This window comes from Myotis myotis, unplaced genomic scaffold, assembly GCF_014108235.1.
Source record: "Myotis myotis isolate mMyoMyo1 unplaced genomic scaffold, mMyoMyo1.p scaffold_m19_p_11, whole genome shotgun sequence".
Lineage (NCBI taxonomy): Eukaryota > Metazoa > Chordata > Mammalia > Chiroptera > Vespertilionidae > Myotis > Myotis myotis.
In genome coordinates, this window is record NW_023416315.1 from 5,840,821 (window position 1) to 5,857,267 (window position 16,447).

Here is a 16,447-nt window from a genome sequence, read left to right on the forward strand (position 1 = left end):
AGAAAGATAAACTTAATAACATCAGAAATAACCCACTTCAAATTAAATTATCTTGTCCAAAATTATTTTAAATTCTAAACAAAACATAGATAGCCAAATATTGTTCAACTACTGGCCCTATTCAAATTCACAACAAACCACTAACATACCTAGAACTAGCTAGCTCCCTACCTGTACTGGTATTTCAGTGCTATTCTCACTGCCAAGGGTCCCCAGCAGCAGTAAAAGGATCCTAAACAAAATGTGTTAGATGGTTACTATACTAAGAGGAAATAAAATTGCCACTGGGAGAAAAACAACACACATACAAAAACAGAACCACACGTTTTACAATTGAGGTTATGTGTATCTACATAGAAAAAACATGAACTAAATAATAATGTGTCAAATGCATGACTAGCAGAAAAAAAGAAACACTAAAAGCTGGCTCTAAGAGCAGAGGTTGTGTATTTAAAGGACCTGAATAAACATCTTCAAAAATACCGAAGCTAAAGCCCCACCTTAATCTATTGAACCAACTGGTAGAGATAGAAGCCAATAACTCATTTTGAAAAAGTTCTCCAGATGAGCTTGATAGGCACACTGGGTTAAGAACTATTATTTTTAAGCATATAAAAAAAAAATTGTACAACCACTACAATGCAACTGATTTGGAAGAAGAGATCATTGCTTGCTCATCTTTTTTAAGTTCTTAGTACTACTGTTCCAAATCAAGATACATTAAAATCAAGACAGAGGTGAAGAAATGTATATGATTAGTATTTGAACTTAGAAATAGCACATTCCAAATCAAGATACATTAAAATCAAGACAAAGGGAAGAAATGTATATGATTAGTATTTTAATTTAGAAATAGCACATTATAAAGTAAAAATGAGAGTGATAGAAATGCCAAATATAGTAAAAATGTATTAAAACAGTCTCAAAATCTAAATAGCTTTAACAAGCAAAATTCAGCAGGTTTTTGTTTTTTAACAGGTTTAAGATATCCTCAAATTTATATTGAAAAATGTGAAAAAATAAGGTTTCTTGTTACAAAGAGAACTATAAGGAAAATAAGATATAATTAACTCTAAGATCTATTTTAAAATATTATACAAAACAGCTGCAATTTAAAAGACAGAACATTGGCCTAAAATTAAAAAATAGCTACTGGAATAGAAGAGTAATTCCAGAAATTGACTCTACATTTCATAAAATATATGTACAAACCAGAAATTGACCCTACATTTCATAAAATATATGTACAAACCAAATACAATGAGGAAAAAATAAACTGACTTAAAAAGTGTTCAACTTTTATAGAAAATTAAAAATTAAAGAAATTATCAGGTACCACTGTATTCCAAAAATTTTTTTCTGAATAAAATGACAAACAGTGCTATCAAGGCACTGAAATAAATACACCCATTACAGAAGAAATTTGACTGTTTTATTGGGAAAGCACCATGACAAAATGAGGGGGAAAACATAATCATGTTCTTTCAAAAAGTAATATTCTTGGAAATTCATGAAAATAATTCTAAAGTGTGTGGGGATGCTATTGAAAGCTATACAGAAACGTCTAAAATTGCCTTAAGCGACAAAGAATAAAGGCACCACGATAACAGAGAAGAGCTTTCAGGAGAAAACTAATGCAGAGGATTATTTTCAAGAGTTACTTGTAATACAGCGCAAACAACCACATGGAAAAGTAGCAAGAGAAATACACTGTAACACATTAGACTGAAAATGTGAAAAACTACAAATTACATGAATGGTATGAGAAAGCCAGGAGTTAAGCGCATTCAGCCTACCTGTTTTTTAAACTGTTGGCATTCCTCTGGTGTGAGTGTATCTGCTTTGGCAATAAGTGGGATGATGTTCACTTTTTCATGCAAACGCTTCATAAACTCAATATCCAATGGTTTAAGTCTGAAATACACAATATTTAATATAACTGAATTTTAAGTTTGGAAAAGCAGATTCTTCACACCCCCAAATGCTAATTTAAATACACTGGAACTACTTTACTTAGTTGACAGACATACTCTCTAAAGAAGTGCTGGGATATAGTGGTTATAATAGCAATTATCTACCACTGAACAAAGAAAAAGAAGCAACAATAGCTGAAATAAAAAATTAACGCTGGGGTGAGGTTGGGGGTGGGGAGAGGGCACTGAAAATACATTGCTGGAACAACTCATAATTACTCCAGGAAAAAAGGAAATCCAGGGACTACTCAAATAAGATAGGCCCTTATTCATGTATCAGACTGCCTAGAACTTCAGCCTGCAGTGAGCAGGGGATTGACAACTCTCTACATAAAATTTAGTGTCATATTCTTTCACTTAATGCATACTAAGTAGCACATATGAATGGACAAAACTTTGTTCCATTTCCAAAAATAGTTAAGCTGAGAAACTATTCAAAAACACATTTTATACATCAGAAATATACATTTTGAACTCCCATTCCTGTGACAAACAATGAATGGCCCAAAGCCACTACACATCATTTGAATTATATCAAAAAATTTTTGCTTAAAAAAATCTTATTTCCCATGCAATTTTAAGAAGTATATTTCCCCCTGGGAAACAGAAGAAATGTGATTTCATGAGAATTACAAAATCTTGGAGAGAGCCCAAAAGACCTAAAACTGGTTCTCAACCTTCTGGCCCTTTAAATACAGTTCCTCATGTTGTGACCCAATCATAAAATTATTTTCATTGCTACTTCATAACTGTAATGTTGCTACTGTTATGAATCATAATGTAAATATCTGATATGCAGGATGGTCTTAGGCAACCCCCATGAAAGGGTTGTTCAACCGCCAAAGGGGTCGCGACCCACAGGTTGAGAACCGCTGACCTAAAATAATAAAACTCAATACAAACTGACCAATTTCTATTGATTCAACCTCAGATTAAGATTTTACTCTGTCCGTCTCCAGGAAAAAAACAACAACACATAAAAACCCTTACAAGTTAAACTGGAATGATTAAAAATGTGTAAATTCAGGGAGCAGCTAATAAGAAATCATAAAAGGCCATAGAGTGTGTGTTGTATTTCTGAGATTACTTTTTTAAAAAATTGATTTTGGAGAGGGAGGGAGAGGGAGAGACAGAAACATAAATGATGAGAGAGAATCATTGATGGGCTGCCTCCTGCAGGCCCCACACTAGGGATCCAGCCCATAACCCAGGCATGTGCCCTGACCAGGAAATGAACTGTGACCTGGTTCATAAGGTTGATGCTCAACCACTGAGCCACACTGGCTAGGCAATGTTACTTTTTTGAACCTTTTGAGATAATTTTTGTGCTTTCTTCATAGTAGACAAATATTTGAAATAAAAGAAATATTTGTACCACTACAATCTGACTGCAAAAAATGGTAAACTACATAATTAAGGCTTTATGTAGTAATAAAGCGAAACCAAAACAGTGATAATGGGCAAAGGTGGAGAAAGAAGCAGGAAACAGAAGAGAAAGGTACTCTTATGAAGGAACTGGTGTACACTACTGCAACGTGGGTGTTGGACTATCTAGTCTGATAGTATATAACAGTCTAGTTCCTTTTCGTGGAGAGATGGTGGGGTTCCTAAGATCAAGTGACTGAGTTATGCTTCGTCATTTACCCAGATTAAAAGCAATTACCTACCACTGAATCATTTACCCAGAAAAAGATTAAAGAGTAATTATAAACATCTACAGTTACCAATTATACATATATCTACTCAAAATGGCAGAGGAAATAAAAACAACAAAAAAGAGAGTGCAGGCTGGCAAAGAGAACAATCACACCAGCCCTAGCCAGTTTGGTTCAGTAGTTAGAGCATTCGCCTGAGGGTCAAACAGAGGGTTCGGGGTTCAATTCCGGTCAAGGGCATGTACCTTGGTTGCATGCTCCTCCCCAGCCCAGGCCCTGGTCAGGGCTCGTGCAGGAGGCAACCAATCAATGTGCTTCTCTCATATCAATGTTTCTCTCTGTCTTTCCCTCTCTCTTCCACTCTCCCTAAAAATCAATGGAAAAAACATATCCTTGGGTAAGGATTAACCAAGAATTAACCACCACCACAACAACAAAAAACCACACACACACACAAAAAAAACAATCAAACCAGATGAATGTCTAGATACTTAGTTCTTAACTCGGTGTAAGTAGAAGTTTAGTACTGATGCCATGATACTTAAACAATGTGGCTGTGATGGCTCAGGTGAAATAAGCCAAATAAATTTTGTGACCAAAGAAATGGTACGTGAGGAGTTTGGTACTTCTGTCTTTCTGTAACCTTCTCTCTCAGATCTATTTTAAATAACATCTTTGGAGTTTCTTAGAATATAATCTAAGCTAATTGCTATGGTTGTTTCTCCTTATTGGGTGGTTCAATCAGTGGCACAGTAGTAAAAAAGAAAGCCAAATTAGCCACATTGAAATATATAACTATGATTAAAACACTGTTCCTCTCTATGAAAGCAAGTTAAAAAAAGTATGTATGAGAAACTACAAAGTAAAAATCATTGCTAGCTTATCTAGGACTGAAAAAAAATTGTATAAGCCATTTTTACATGGAATTTGGGACTTTACAACCGGTATAGTGAAATGTACACATACAAAGAATACTAAAATGTGAACTGAAAATTGAGTAATAAACAACAACAAAAGGTTATCAGAAGCATCAAGGTACTGACCCATGTCCTGAAGGAGCAATGAAGTATAAACAACACTGCACCCTGCTATCAGGCATCTGACGTCTGTTCACTCGAGATTCTGCATTTAGGTAGTCCTCAAATTTACTATCAATGTAGTCAATAACAGGCTGCCAGCTACAGAATGAAGATAAAATAATTAAGTGGCAATTCTATATTTAAATATACAAATGATGACTAATAAAGGGCAATAATCTATATTTTTAAATAGGCAAAACCAGTCTAACCAGTATGTCTCAAACTGTTCTACATATACTGATTTAAATAAAAACAGTGTATAAATTATGTTGACTAAATCTTGATTATTTCTAAATTTTCTGAATAAAAGAATATTTAAGTCAAAACGTAACTAAATTATTACCATATTTGTATCGATAAGTATATCAATGCTAAGGCAATTTACAGTATGAAAAATTATATCCAAAGAAATTTGTACATTTATATACAATACAGAAACCTCATGATAAATTTATTTGCGTATTTTTAAAGTTGAGAGAAATTTACTTCAAAAACAAAACAAAAGATGGAACTAAAAAAAATTAAAACCTCCAACTAAAGTGTCATGGATGTTTTCTTCATTTATGATGTATGGAAAACTGAAGATCTAGAGTCAGGTTTAAATTAGAATGTGGCCAAAGCTGGTTTGGCTCAGTGGATAGAGCGTCGGCCTGCGGACTGGGAGGTCCCAGGTTCGATTCCGGTCAAGGGCATGTACCTGGGTTGCGGGCATATCCCCGGTGGGAGATGTGCAGGAGGCAGCTGATCGATGATTCTCTCTCATCGATGTTTCTGACTCTCTATCTCTCTCCCTTCCTCTCTGTAAAAAATCAATAAAATATATTTAAAAAAAAATAAAAATAAAAAAAAATAAAAAATAAAATAAAATAAATAAATTAGAATGTGATAAAAAATAATGTATACAAATATATAAAATTATAGTAGAAAATGAAAAGTTTTAAATTTCTTACCAGAATTCTTGTATACATGTTTTAAATTTGTCTTCAAAATAATTCTAGGATAAATATTATATCCACTTTATAGAAAAGAAAGTCAGCTCAAAGACATTAAGCAACATTAAGTGGCAAGTTGGTGTATGAACAGTTTAGTGGCCTTTGCTAAGATGGGAAATTTTAAAATGTTAAGGAGAAAGAGTTTAAAAATACCCCGAACCCCAAACATAATGGAAAGCAATGATGACAAACGCTTCTTACCAATTACTATTATCCACTGCATCTCCAAATCCTGGGGTGTCAACTATTGTGAGTAGCAACTGAACCCCACCTTCTTTGATTAAAACTTTGGATTGTTCCACCTGTAAGAGTAATTGGTGCAGATATTAATACCACAACATTACACCTGTGGTTTCCTACAAGGTAAGCTGTAGGAAGATTAGCATTAATCAAAACTAATCAAGAAGCTTTTTGCAAACTAAATCTACCCACCCCCACATTTTCACTATCGTGGACATAAAAAGTCCTGGTTACTTGAAAGAAAAGTACAATGTAAATACTGGGTTTATGACTAATAGTTGGTATAAAGAAGGAACTGATAAATGGTAATAATCACTAAAGCCATATAATACTTATATGACCTCAATGCACATCCATTAATACAAATACTGTGTTCGAATGATTCAATAATTAAGAGATCAACTGTGATTAGGCAGACAAGTACATTTAATCTAACACAATAAATGTTCTCCATCTACTTTGGTCCAAACCAATTACCGTTCTTGAGTAAACTTATTACCATTCCCAAATCTTTCTCAGCATGTAATTATTTACACTTGTGTTTATGTTATGGCTAAGATCCAGTTTTCTTTTCTAAAGGGATATTGCATATTTAGGCCAAAGCAATCAACAAAAGTTCCAGCAGTTAAAAAATATATATTCTGGTAAAGTAAAACCCTACTAACTCTAATTGAAATATTCCATTCTCTATAGAATTTGTAAAAACCTATTGAAAAGAGTATTGGATTTAAACAATCAGAACATATAAATCATTCACCCTGGGCATATGCTGCTGCTAGATAAAGTGAAGAAAAGAATACTAATTCCCCCACTCATTGTACATTTACATCTAGTGCTTATTAAAACTAGAGACTCTAGGTATGCCTAAAGGCTAACATAAGAGGCAAGAATTATATTAAAACTTTGAGTGGTAAGTGCCATTATACAATCCAGATTATGTGCCACCAGACTTAGGGGAAAATGTAATCATGAACAGGTGCAAAGCAACTGCAACTATTTATGTGATTAACAGAGTTTGGAAAGGAAAACTGACTAATTTCTGGTAAAAGAAATTTGGTGCTCCTTTACAGAACCGATAATGTCTTTCCATTCTCCTTAGGCATTTCTTACAGATGCTAGCTGATGCATGAAGGGACTGAGGAGATGAAACTGAGATTACTGAGCAAGAAAGTCTAGAGCAGCACTACCCAAGAAAACTTTTTGAGATAATTGCAATGTTCTATATATTGGCACTGTCCACTACAGTGGCTGCTTGCCCAAGTGGCTACTTAGACCGTACAATGTGTAACTGAGAAACAGAATGTTTAATTTCATTCAATTTGAATTATTTTAAATAGCCACATGTGGCTTAGTGACTATGGAATTGGACAATGCAGGTCTACAGAAATCAAAAGTTATTTTGTTAAAAAGAGTATTATCAAAAAAGAATTCTGTTAAAACTGAAAACAGTTCCTAAATTTGGACATGCAAGTCCATGGAGGAGCTTCTACTATTTTAGACAAGAGGCAAAGGTCTTATCTTTCAGACCAATGGTCTTCAGACAGCTCTGATCCTGATGTAAACTCTCACATCCCAAATATATTTTCAATTCAATTATATATAATTGGCAATCTGAACATTAAATATTAATAAGAATTTTTCTATAGAAAAAAGTAAACATCAAAGTATAAGGGTCTTAGCCCAGCCCGTGTGGCTCAGTGGTTGAGCATTGACCTATGAATCAGAAGGTCACAGTTAAGCTTCCTGGTCAGGACACATGCCATGATTGTGCGCTCAAACCCCAGTAGGGGGTGTGCAGGAGGCAGTCAATCAATGATTCTCGTTATTGATGTTTTTCTCTCTCCCCCTCTTCCTCTCTGAAATCAATAAAAATATATTATATATATATATATATATATATTCTAATATTTTTTGGTCATCTCCAGTATCCACTTGGGAGAACACTGTTTCAGGCCACACAGCCTCCACCTTCTTCATAAAAACAGGTCATTCATTAATGGAAACTGTTATTGAAGCAGAAATATCCATAGTACTATGTATTAGAAACTGATGCAAAAATACAATTGTTCTATATGAATCATCTTCCAATTTTACTTCAAACCATTTGATTGCCTTATTACTAAACCTTCAGTAATAAATTGTACATTATTCACACATCCTAATAGAATAAATTTTAAGGTCTTTGTCTCCTTGTCTTTATTTTAAAAAATCAGCACAACAACTTGTTTATTGACATAAGAAAAATAAAGATCTGTATTTTACATACTTTAAAGAGTGTTTATAAAGCTTCTTTTCTCCTTTGGCCTATGAAATTCTGTGTATCCATACATGGTCAAATACAGAGTCGACAGCAACATATGGAAGAAATCCAGAAAACATCACTGTAAACGAGTGCCCTTCACAGCATCCAACTGTATCCTATCATCTGATTCTGCAAGTATCCCCATGGGATCCATGGAAAACAAATCAGTGCAAGTCCAGGAATTTCAAACTTTTCTTAACAAATGTATTCCAAATGGCCACTTTCCCATGCACTTTACTTAAGCAGGTCACATCAGCATTTTTTATGGCATCACTCAAGAGTTCTCTACGATTAAACGCATAATTTAATACTGAAGGAATGAATCAGGGGCATTTTCAACTCTGTTTCTCTCTGGAAAATAAAACTAAAGCCCTTATATTGTTTATGTATAATTAATTTATTGAGACCTCTTTTGGATTCCTAGATTCCAGAAATCCAAGGCACTGTTTTCTAATATTGTTGTTTTTCAATCTGAAGAAAAAGTCAAACCTTCCATGTTTATATGCTTCATTTCTTTCATTTTCAAAAGACTGTTAAATACACTAAACTTTTCTAACCTAATGTTTAAGAATGATTTGCTATGGTAAATAAAGTGTTACTTAATTAACTGGATTAAATTTTAAGAAAAGGGTTAGAATTTTTTTTTTTTTAATATATTTCACTTATATATTTATTTATTTCGTTAATCCTCACCCAAGGATATTTTTCCATTGATTTTTAGGGAGAGTGGAAGAGAGAGGGAAAGACAGAAACATCGTTGTAAGAGAAACAAACTGATTGGTTGCCTCCTGCACAAGCCCCAAACAGGGTCCAGGCCAGGGAGGAGTGTGCAACCAAGGTACGTGCCCTCAATTGGAATTGAACCTGGGACCATTTGGTCTGCAGACCGATGCTCTATCCACTAAGCCAAACCGGCTAGGGTGAAATTGTGATTTATTAAAATTTCACTCCCTATTTAGCTACATCACAGGATTTTTCTTTCCTCCTCCTCCTTTTTGGGACAGTTGAAAGTGTTTCAGAAAGCCATCAGGTCAGGGAAATTGCAGAGTTTGCCTTTTGAAATTCAGGATTGTATGTTTCTTATGGTCTAATATGTCTGGGCTGGGATATAATTCTCTGAGCACTCTCTGCTGAGAGAATTTATGAGCTTCCAAAAGCAGATCATCTGAGAGATTACTGAGCTTGGTGAAGAGCCAGTCAACTGCAAAAGAAAATGACATTCTATTCTCTAACTATGCTGAATGACTTGGCATATGTCATGTTCTTCCCCGGGTAAGGGGGAGGGGGGCGGGGGAAGTGTGGATGATCTACAACTTGTGTCAGTATACCAAGGAATACCTCCATGCAATAGTCCGGAAAGAGGACTTCTCTGGGATTCTAAGTCTGGATCAATCCAATTCTCAGACGCTGTAGGTCTTACTTGTGGGAAAATGGAGGAGACTTAACAGTGGTACACAGGCCTTTTTCTTAAAAATCTTACTAGAGATACTAAAAAATATTCACAATAAAAGATGGCACTTTTTAAAAAAAAAGTTTATTGATTGATTTTGAGAGGTGGGAGGGAGAGAGGAAGAAAAGAAGGGAGGGAAAGAAACATTGACTTGTTGTTCTGCTTATTTATGCACCATTGGTTGATTCTTGTACGTGCCCTGAACAGGGATCAAACCCAGAACCTTGGCATATAGAGATGATGCTCTAACTAACTGAGCAACCTACCCAGGGCAAAAGAGGATACTTTTGAAGTGTTACCTTAAAGAAAGGTCAAGTGAGTTTAGAATGGATTATTGGAGATGGGCCAATGCAAAAAGAATTCTAACAAAATAAATTGAGAACTTCTCCCAATGTCTTTAACAGATGCTAGCCTGAGAGAAGTTATCTGTAACTTCTGAAATGTATGGGACTATTATCTAGGTAAGGAACTCCTTCAGATCAAGGAAGGAAAGAATAGTCATATTAAGATGGTCAAAGCACTTTAATGTTATCTGAACACTTAATGAGTATAAAAGACATGTTCAATCCTGCAAGAAATAAAATGTAAAAAGTGAAACAATGAAATACATTTACACACACACATACACACACACACACAATGTTCACAAGAAAAATGAGTGCCTATGTTCACCAAAAGATATGTGTAAGAATATTCATATTAGTCAAAAACTAAAAATCCAAATGCTCATCTACAATAGAAAGAATATATTCCCACATGGATTATTATAATCCTATCTAATAAAGAGGGAATATGCTAATTGATTTCCCCGCCCTCAAAAATGGTGGCGCCACAGCCAATAAGAAGGGAATATGCTAATTGACTGCCATGCCCTCAAAGATGGCGGCACCCACACCTACAAGATGGTAGTACCCAGTCCCCTCAGCCCCGCCAGGGTGGCAGGTGCCTGCCTCCGGAGACCCCCAGTCCCCTCAGCCACCCAGGGCTGGCTCTAAGCGCAGGCAAACCTCAGATGGCAGCTGCCTAGTTGCCCAGGGCTAGTTCGGGGCGCAGGCAAGCCTCGGATGGCAGCCCCGCAGCCACCCAGAACCGCCTGAGGCTCAGGTAACCAGGGCCGGCCGAGGCTTGGCAGCAGCAGAGGTGTGATGGGGCGTCACCTCCTGGCCCTGAGGGCTCCCGGACTGTGAGAGGGGGCAGGCCAGGCTGAGGGACCGCCCCCTCCAGTACATGAATTTTCATGCAGCGGGCCTCTAGTAGTCCTATAATGCAGCAGTTCTCAACCTGTGGGTTGCAACCCCTTTGGGGGTCGAATGACCCTTTCATAGGGTTGCCTAAGACCATCGGAAAACACATATATAATTACATACTGTTTTTGTAATCACTATGATTTAATTATGTTCAATTTGCAACAATGAAATTGGGGGTCACCACAACATGAGGAACTGTATTAAAAGGTCACGGCATTAGGAAGGTTGAGAACCACTGCTATAATGGAATATCATATAGCAATGAAAAAACTGCTATGCAACATGAATAAATACCACAGACATAATCTCCAGTGAAAGAAATCAGACACAAAGAGTATATTTAAATGAACAAGAACATCTATAGAGAGAAAAGTAAAAAAGTTGCTATTTAGGGTTCGGTTGTAATACTGAGTGAGAAGAGCACAAGGAAGCCTTTTGGGGTGCTAGAAATGTATATATTAATCAGAGTGGTAGTTACCTGGATATAAAAATACACACAAAAATTCATCAAGCTCTATGCTTAAATTTGTGCCCGTTAGTATATAAGGTATACAATAATTAAAAATTAAATTTTTAAAAATGTTGTTTGAGACAAGATGAAAATAATAAAATAAAGATCCTCAAATTTAAAACTATTTCATTTAATCTATAACAAGGATTTACAGGACATCACAGACCAAAAAACAAAAATTAACAAAACTTCAAATATCCTCAAGTTAAAAAATATCCCAATTAAACTTACTCTTATAAATTTCTTAAATCATTTGTTCAATCACTCAATAAATACTGGATGCTAACATATGACAGACACAGTCTAGGAACTGAGCTTATAACAGTGAAAAAAATGAAGTCCCGACCCTCATAGAGCTAACACATTTGGAGCCGGGGGCAGAGACTAGGAGAATTTTTTAGTATTACAGGCAGAATAAGCCAAAAGTGAAAATAAGTGTAGGAAATAGGTTGAAGGGGGGCTACTGCAATAATCCAGAAAAAGAGAAGATGGAACTGTGGATATGAGTGGTACTAGGGAAGTGGAAAAAGGTGGTAGGGTTCTGGATATGCTGTGATGGACTGCATGTGGAAGTAGAATGAAGAAAGGAATTAAGGATGGCTCCAAGATTTTTGGTCTGAGCAACTGGGAAGGTAGAGTTGCATGTAGTGAGATGGAAGAATCTGCAGGAAGAGCAGCTGGTTTAGGGTCAACAGTACCGTATGGCTATAGATGTTTTTAATAAATCTGTTGATTTGTTTGGCAAATTTATTTTTGGCATAAGGAATATTAGAGGAAGGTTTTGTTGAACTGACTTAGTATAAATTTTACCCTGCCCCCAACCCCCACCATAGCTACTTTTTATCTTTTGGTGCTACTTTTTCCTTTCTGAAAGGTGTTTAAAAAAAAAAAATGATAAAAGCATGCTTACTGTATAAAATTAAGAAGATATAATAAAAGGAAAAAATATTCAGTCTCACAATGTGGGAATCACTGATGACAACTGTATACGAATCCTATTTAATATACTTTTTTGCACTATGTGAACCATTACAGAATAAGCACTGTTATAACTACATTACAAACAATCTCTCATTGTTTAAACAAATACTTCATTGCAGAGTATGTAAAACTAGATTTCTGAGTGTTGAATTCCTGAGATTGCATGGGATGATATTCTCACCTGTTTAGACACTAGTAAAAATCACTGCACAGGGAATCAAGAGAGCTAGAGATATTTTTTTAAAACATGGTACGGTACAAAACTTTCGTGAGTTAACTGGCTTCCATCATCCATCCAGCAGTTTATTGGAATTTCAAGCCCAGTACTTAAATGAAAGTCAATACCCTCCCGAGTCCATCTTGCAAATTCAAACCTAATAAGCAACAGCAAACACCATGTGTGTACGACAAAAACCCCACTTCAAGTATCCCTACTAGCTAGCACAGCACCAGAGAGCAGCCTCATGGCCCAGAGAGGCATTTTCATGTTACTTAAACTACTTTCACATATTACAAAACTATGAGGAAGAAATAACTTCACTGATCAAATCATTTAGTCTTCATTTTAAATTGCCTAATTGGGAAAATATCTCCCTATGTCATATTTTTAAAGGAAAAGGTAAAATAAGCCAAAAGAAAACTGATAATTTATTGGACCAAACTTTATTTAAAAAGGGGTAGATGTAAAGAAAAGCTAATCCATTTATTAAGAATAAGTTAATTAAACTAGCTCTTTATTATGTACAATAGAGAGATAGCATAGGCTGACAGAATACAGACTAAACCAGACTGCTTCTATTTGTAGCCTAGTTCTGTCACTCTACATGATCTCAGGCATATCAGCATCTCTGTGTCTCAATGTCCACATTTGTGAAATGGAGATCATAATACCACCTACTTCATAAAGTCCTTATAAGAATTAAGTAAGTTAATGTACCTAAAGTACTTGGTACACTACTTGTAAGATGCTAATGACTCATTATGTGAGTTTAAGTACTAATGCAGGCCTGGCATTTTGTTAGGTGCTAAAATTACTAAGAGGATTTAGAAAACCTCACTAGCACTAATCACCTTGGTAGGTACAAGAAATTAAGATTTAAGAGATATTTTTTTAAAATATATTTTTATTGATTTCAGAGAGGAAGGGAGAGGGAGAGAGAGACAGAAACATCAATGATAAGAATCACTGTTTGACTGCTTCCTGCACTCCCCCGACTGGGTATCGAGCCCACAACCTGGCCATGTGCCCCTGACCGGAATTGAACCCACAGGCAGATCTCTATCCACTGAACCAAGCCAGCTAGGGCTAACAGATATTTTATACTAAACTAGTGGCCCGGTGCCCAGATTCATGCACCGGTGGGGTCCCTCAGCCTGGCCTGTGCCCTCTGGCAATCCAGGACCCCTCAGGGGATGTCGGATAGCGGGTTTCAGCTGGATACCCACAGGCCCGATCCAGACAGGAGGGAGCCCGATCCTGTGCGCTGAGCATCTGTCCCCTGGTGGTCAGTGCGCATCATAGCAACCAGTCGTTTAGTCCCTTAGGCTTTTATATATATCAATATGCCCAAACCTAGGAATCTACACTGGGGTTCCTTTAACATTTCTATGTACTTCATTTACTGATCCTGAATTTAAATACTTACATTAAGAAAGTTAAAAGTTTAACTTTTTGCTTAGGGTTAAAATATCCAATACTGATTACAATAAGCAATGTAATATCAAGTTTTTAGAACACACTTTTGCAGGTAATTTGAAATCTCAAACTCTATGAGGGATAAAAAAAGATTCCCAGCAGCAAAGCTTTAAAAAGAAGAAATAAAACATTTATGTCACAGAATTATGTCTTAGGGATCCAATTTCTACACTGCATCTTGCAGTTTGATATACATGTTCCTGTCCCAAATTTCCAGACTGTCCTTCCATCTTGTGCTCTGAGATAATTTCTGCCAATCCTCCAAATCCAGCTCCTGCACCACTAATGAGTAAAGTCTGCTCCATGCCCCTCCTCTCTGCTTATGGGCTGCATCACTCCACCAACAACTTTTTCAATCAATAGTTTAGAGCAGCAGTCACCAACCGGTGGTCCGTGAACCACTGGTGTCCATGAGATCCGAAAGGTTGTCGACCGCTCGTTTAGAGCACTGCTGCCGAACAAAAATGTAATGTAAACTCCAAAAGTAACTTTGAATTTTTCAGTAGCCACTTTAAAAAGTAATAGATTAATGTATTTTATTTAACCCAATATAACCAAAATATTATCATTGCAAAATGCAATCAATACAAGAAAAACTATTAGACATTTTACACTCTCTTTTACATACTAAGTCTCCAAAACAGGAAGTATATTTTATAGTTGCATAACATCTCGAGTTGGACTACCCATATTTTAAGAGCTCAACAGCCACATGTGGCAAATGCTATTGTACTGGACAGTGCAGACAGATCTAGAGTCTATATATGCAATATGGTCTATGGGCCAGTACCACTGCCATCACCTAGGATTTTGTTAGAAATGCAGAATCTCAGTCCACCTCAGACCTAAGAGAACAGAAATTAAATTTTACCAAGTGATCTGAATAGACAAGCCAATTTGAAAAGTACTAAATTAGACCACACATAGCTTGGAAGCCTTAATGAATTGCTACTGCCATTCAACTACTATGTGGTATTATGTTACCAATGAACACAGAACACTGTATTTAAATAACAATGGCTTTTCAGAGTCATGTTTTCTCTACATCACTGTCCAAGAGAACTTTCTGCAATGGTAACATATATATTCACTGCCCAATAGTAGCCATTGGCCACATATGGCTAGTGAATACTTGAGATGTGACTATTGCAACTGAGAAGTTAAATTTTTAATTTTATTTACTTTAACTCATTCAAACTTAAATAGCCACATAAGGCAAGTAGCTACCTTACTATTCAGCACAACTCTAGGAGTATTAGTTACTCCTATAATTATCACAGTGTAATTTCTATTAGGGTCTTCAGAACAAATTTGGGTTTTAGTCAAGATAATCCCTCTAATTGGCTGTACTTCTTTCTTAGCAACATGTCTACCACTTTACATTGGCTGAGGCCAACTCTGAAAGCTACCTCTAGGGAAGCATAAGAAAAGTTATAGTACATGATTTTGTGTGTTAACATTATTCCAGCTTGTCATCAATTAACAAAACTAATACGCATACCTGTACAGTCTTTTTTATTCTATGGGAAGGACCTGGATACTCTGGAGAATACAGATCTGTGAGGAATAATGAGTTGATTAACGTTGACTTTCCCAATCCAGATTCACCTAAAAGAAACAGGGAGGAGGGGGAATCTGTTAAACTCTGCCATGTTATCGACTGTAATATTCAACCAATGCTATAATCAAACTTGCTATATCCAAGTACTTCTTGGTGGGACAAAAATATGACATTAGAAAATATACTATAAAGACTCCCTATTAGAGTAAATTCTTTGTCCTCATTTTCTTATCAAATTAGACCCATGTTTCCAAGGAATCTTTTTAGTTTTATAATTTTACAAAGTAATGTTCCTGATATCACAGCCTCCATTTAGAAAAAAAATGTTGTTTTTATTGATTTCAAAGAGAGGAAGGGAGAAGGAGGGATAGAAATATCAATGATGAGAGAGAATCATTATGGGCTAACTCCTGAACGCCCCCTACTGGGGATCGAGCCTGAGACCCAAAAGCCATGCATATTTTATCCCAGTTCTCTGACTGGGAATCAAACCATAACCTCGCAGTTCATAGAACGCTACTCATCACTGAGCCACACCAGCTGGGCAATAGCCTTCATTTTTAACAATAATATATTCCTAGAGGTCAAAGTTAGGCATAAACAAAACACTGGATTGTATATGGCTGCTTTAGTGAAATAAAACATAAAAGTAAAAATGCAATAATTAATGAATTACCAAAGCAAGAAATCATACAGCTAGGAAAAGAATCTCCCTACACACACACACACACACACACACGTACATGTACCCATATACACA

General features: G+C 36.0%; 1 protein-coding gene across 9 annotated transcripts in view; it reads right to left on the reverse strand.

Annotated features, from left to right (window-relative positions):
- The window catches only part of SEPTIN7 (septin 7), a 57,099-nt gene that overhangs the window by 15,937 nt on the left and 24,715 nt on the right, over positions 1-16,447 (reverse strand). For all 9 annotated transcript variants that reach the window (XM_036327326.1, XM_036327335.1, XM_036327328.1 and 6 more), the window contains 4 exons: positions 15,628-15,734; positions 5,901-6,001; positions 4,672-4,806; positions 1,797-1,914 (listed from right to left, as the gene is read on the reverse strand). In XM_036327326.1, coding sequence (XP_036183219.1) covers positions 1,797-1,914; positions 4,672-4,806; positions 5,901-6,001; positions 15,628-15,734 — 461 coding nt within the window. The remainder of the gene's footprint in view (positions 1-1,796; positions 1,915-4,671; positions 4,807-5,900; positions 6,002-15,627; positions 15,735-16,447) is intronic.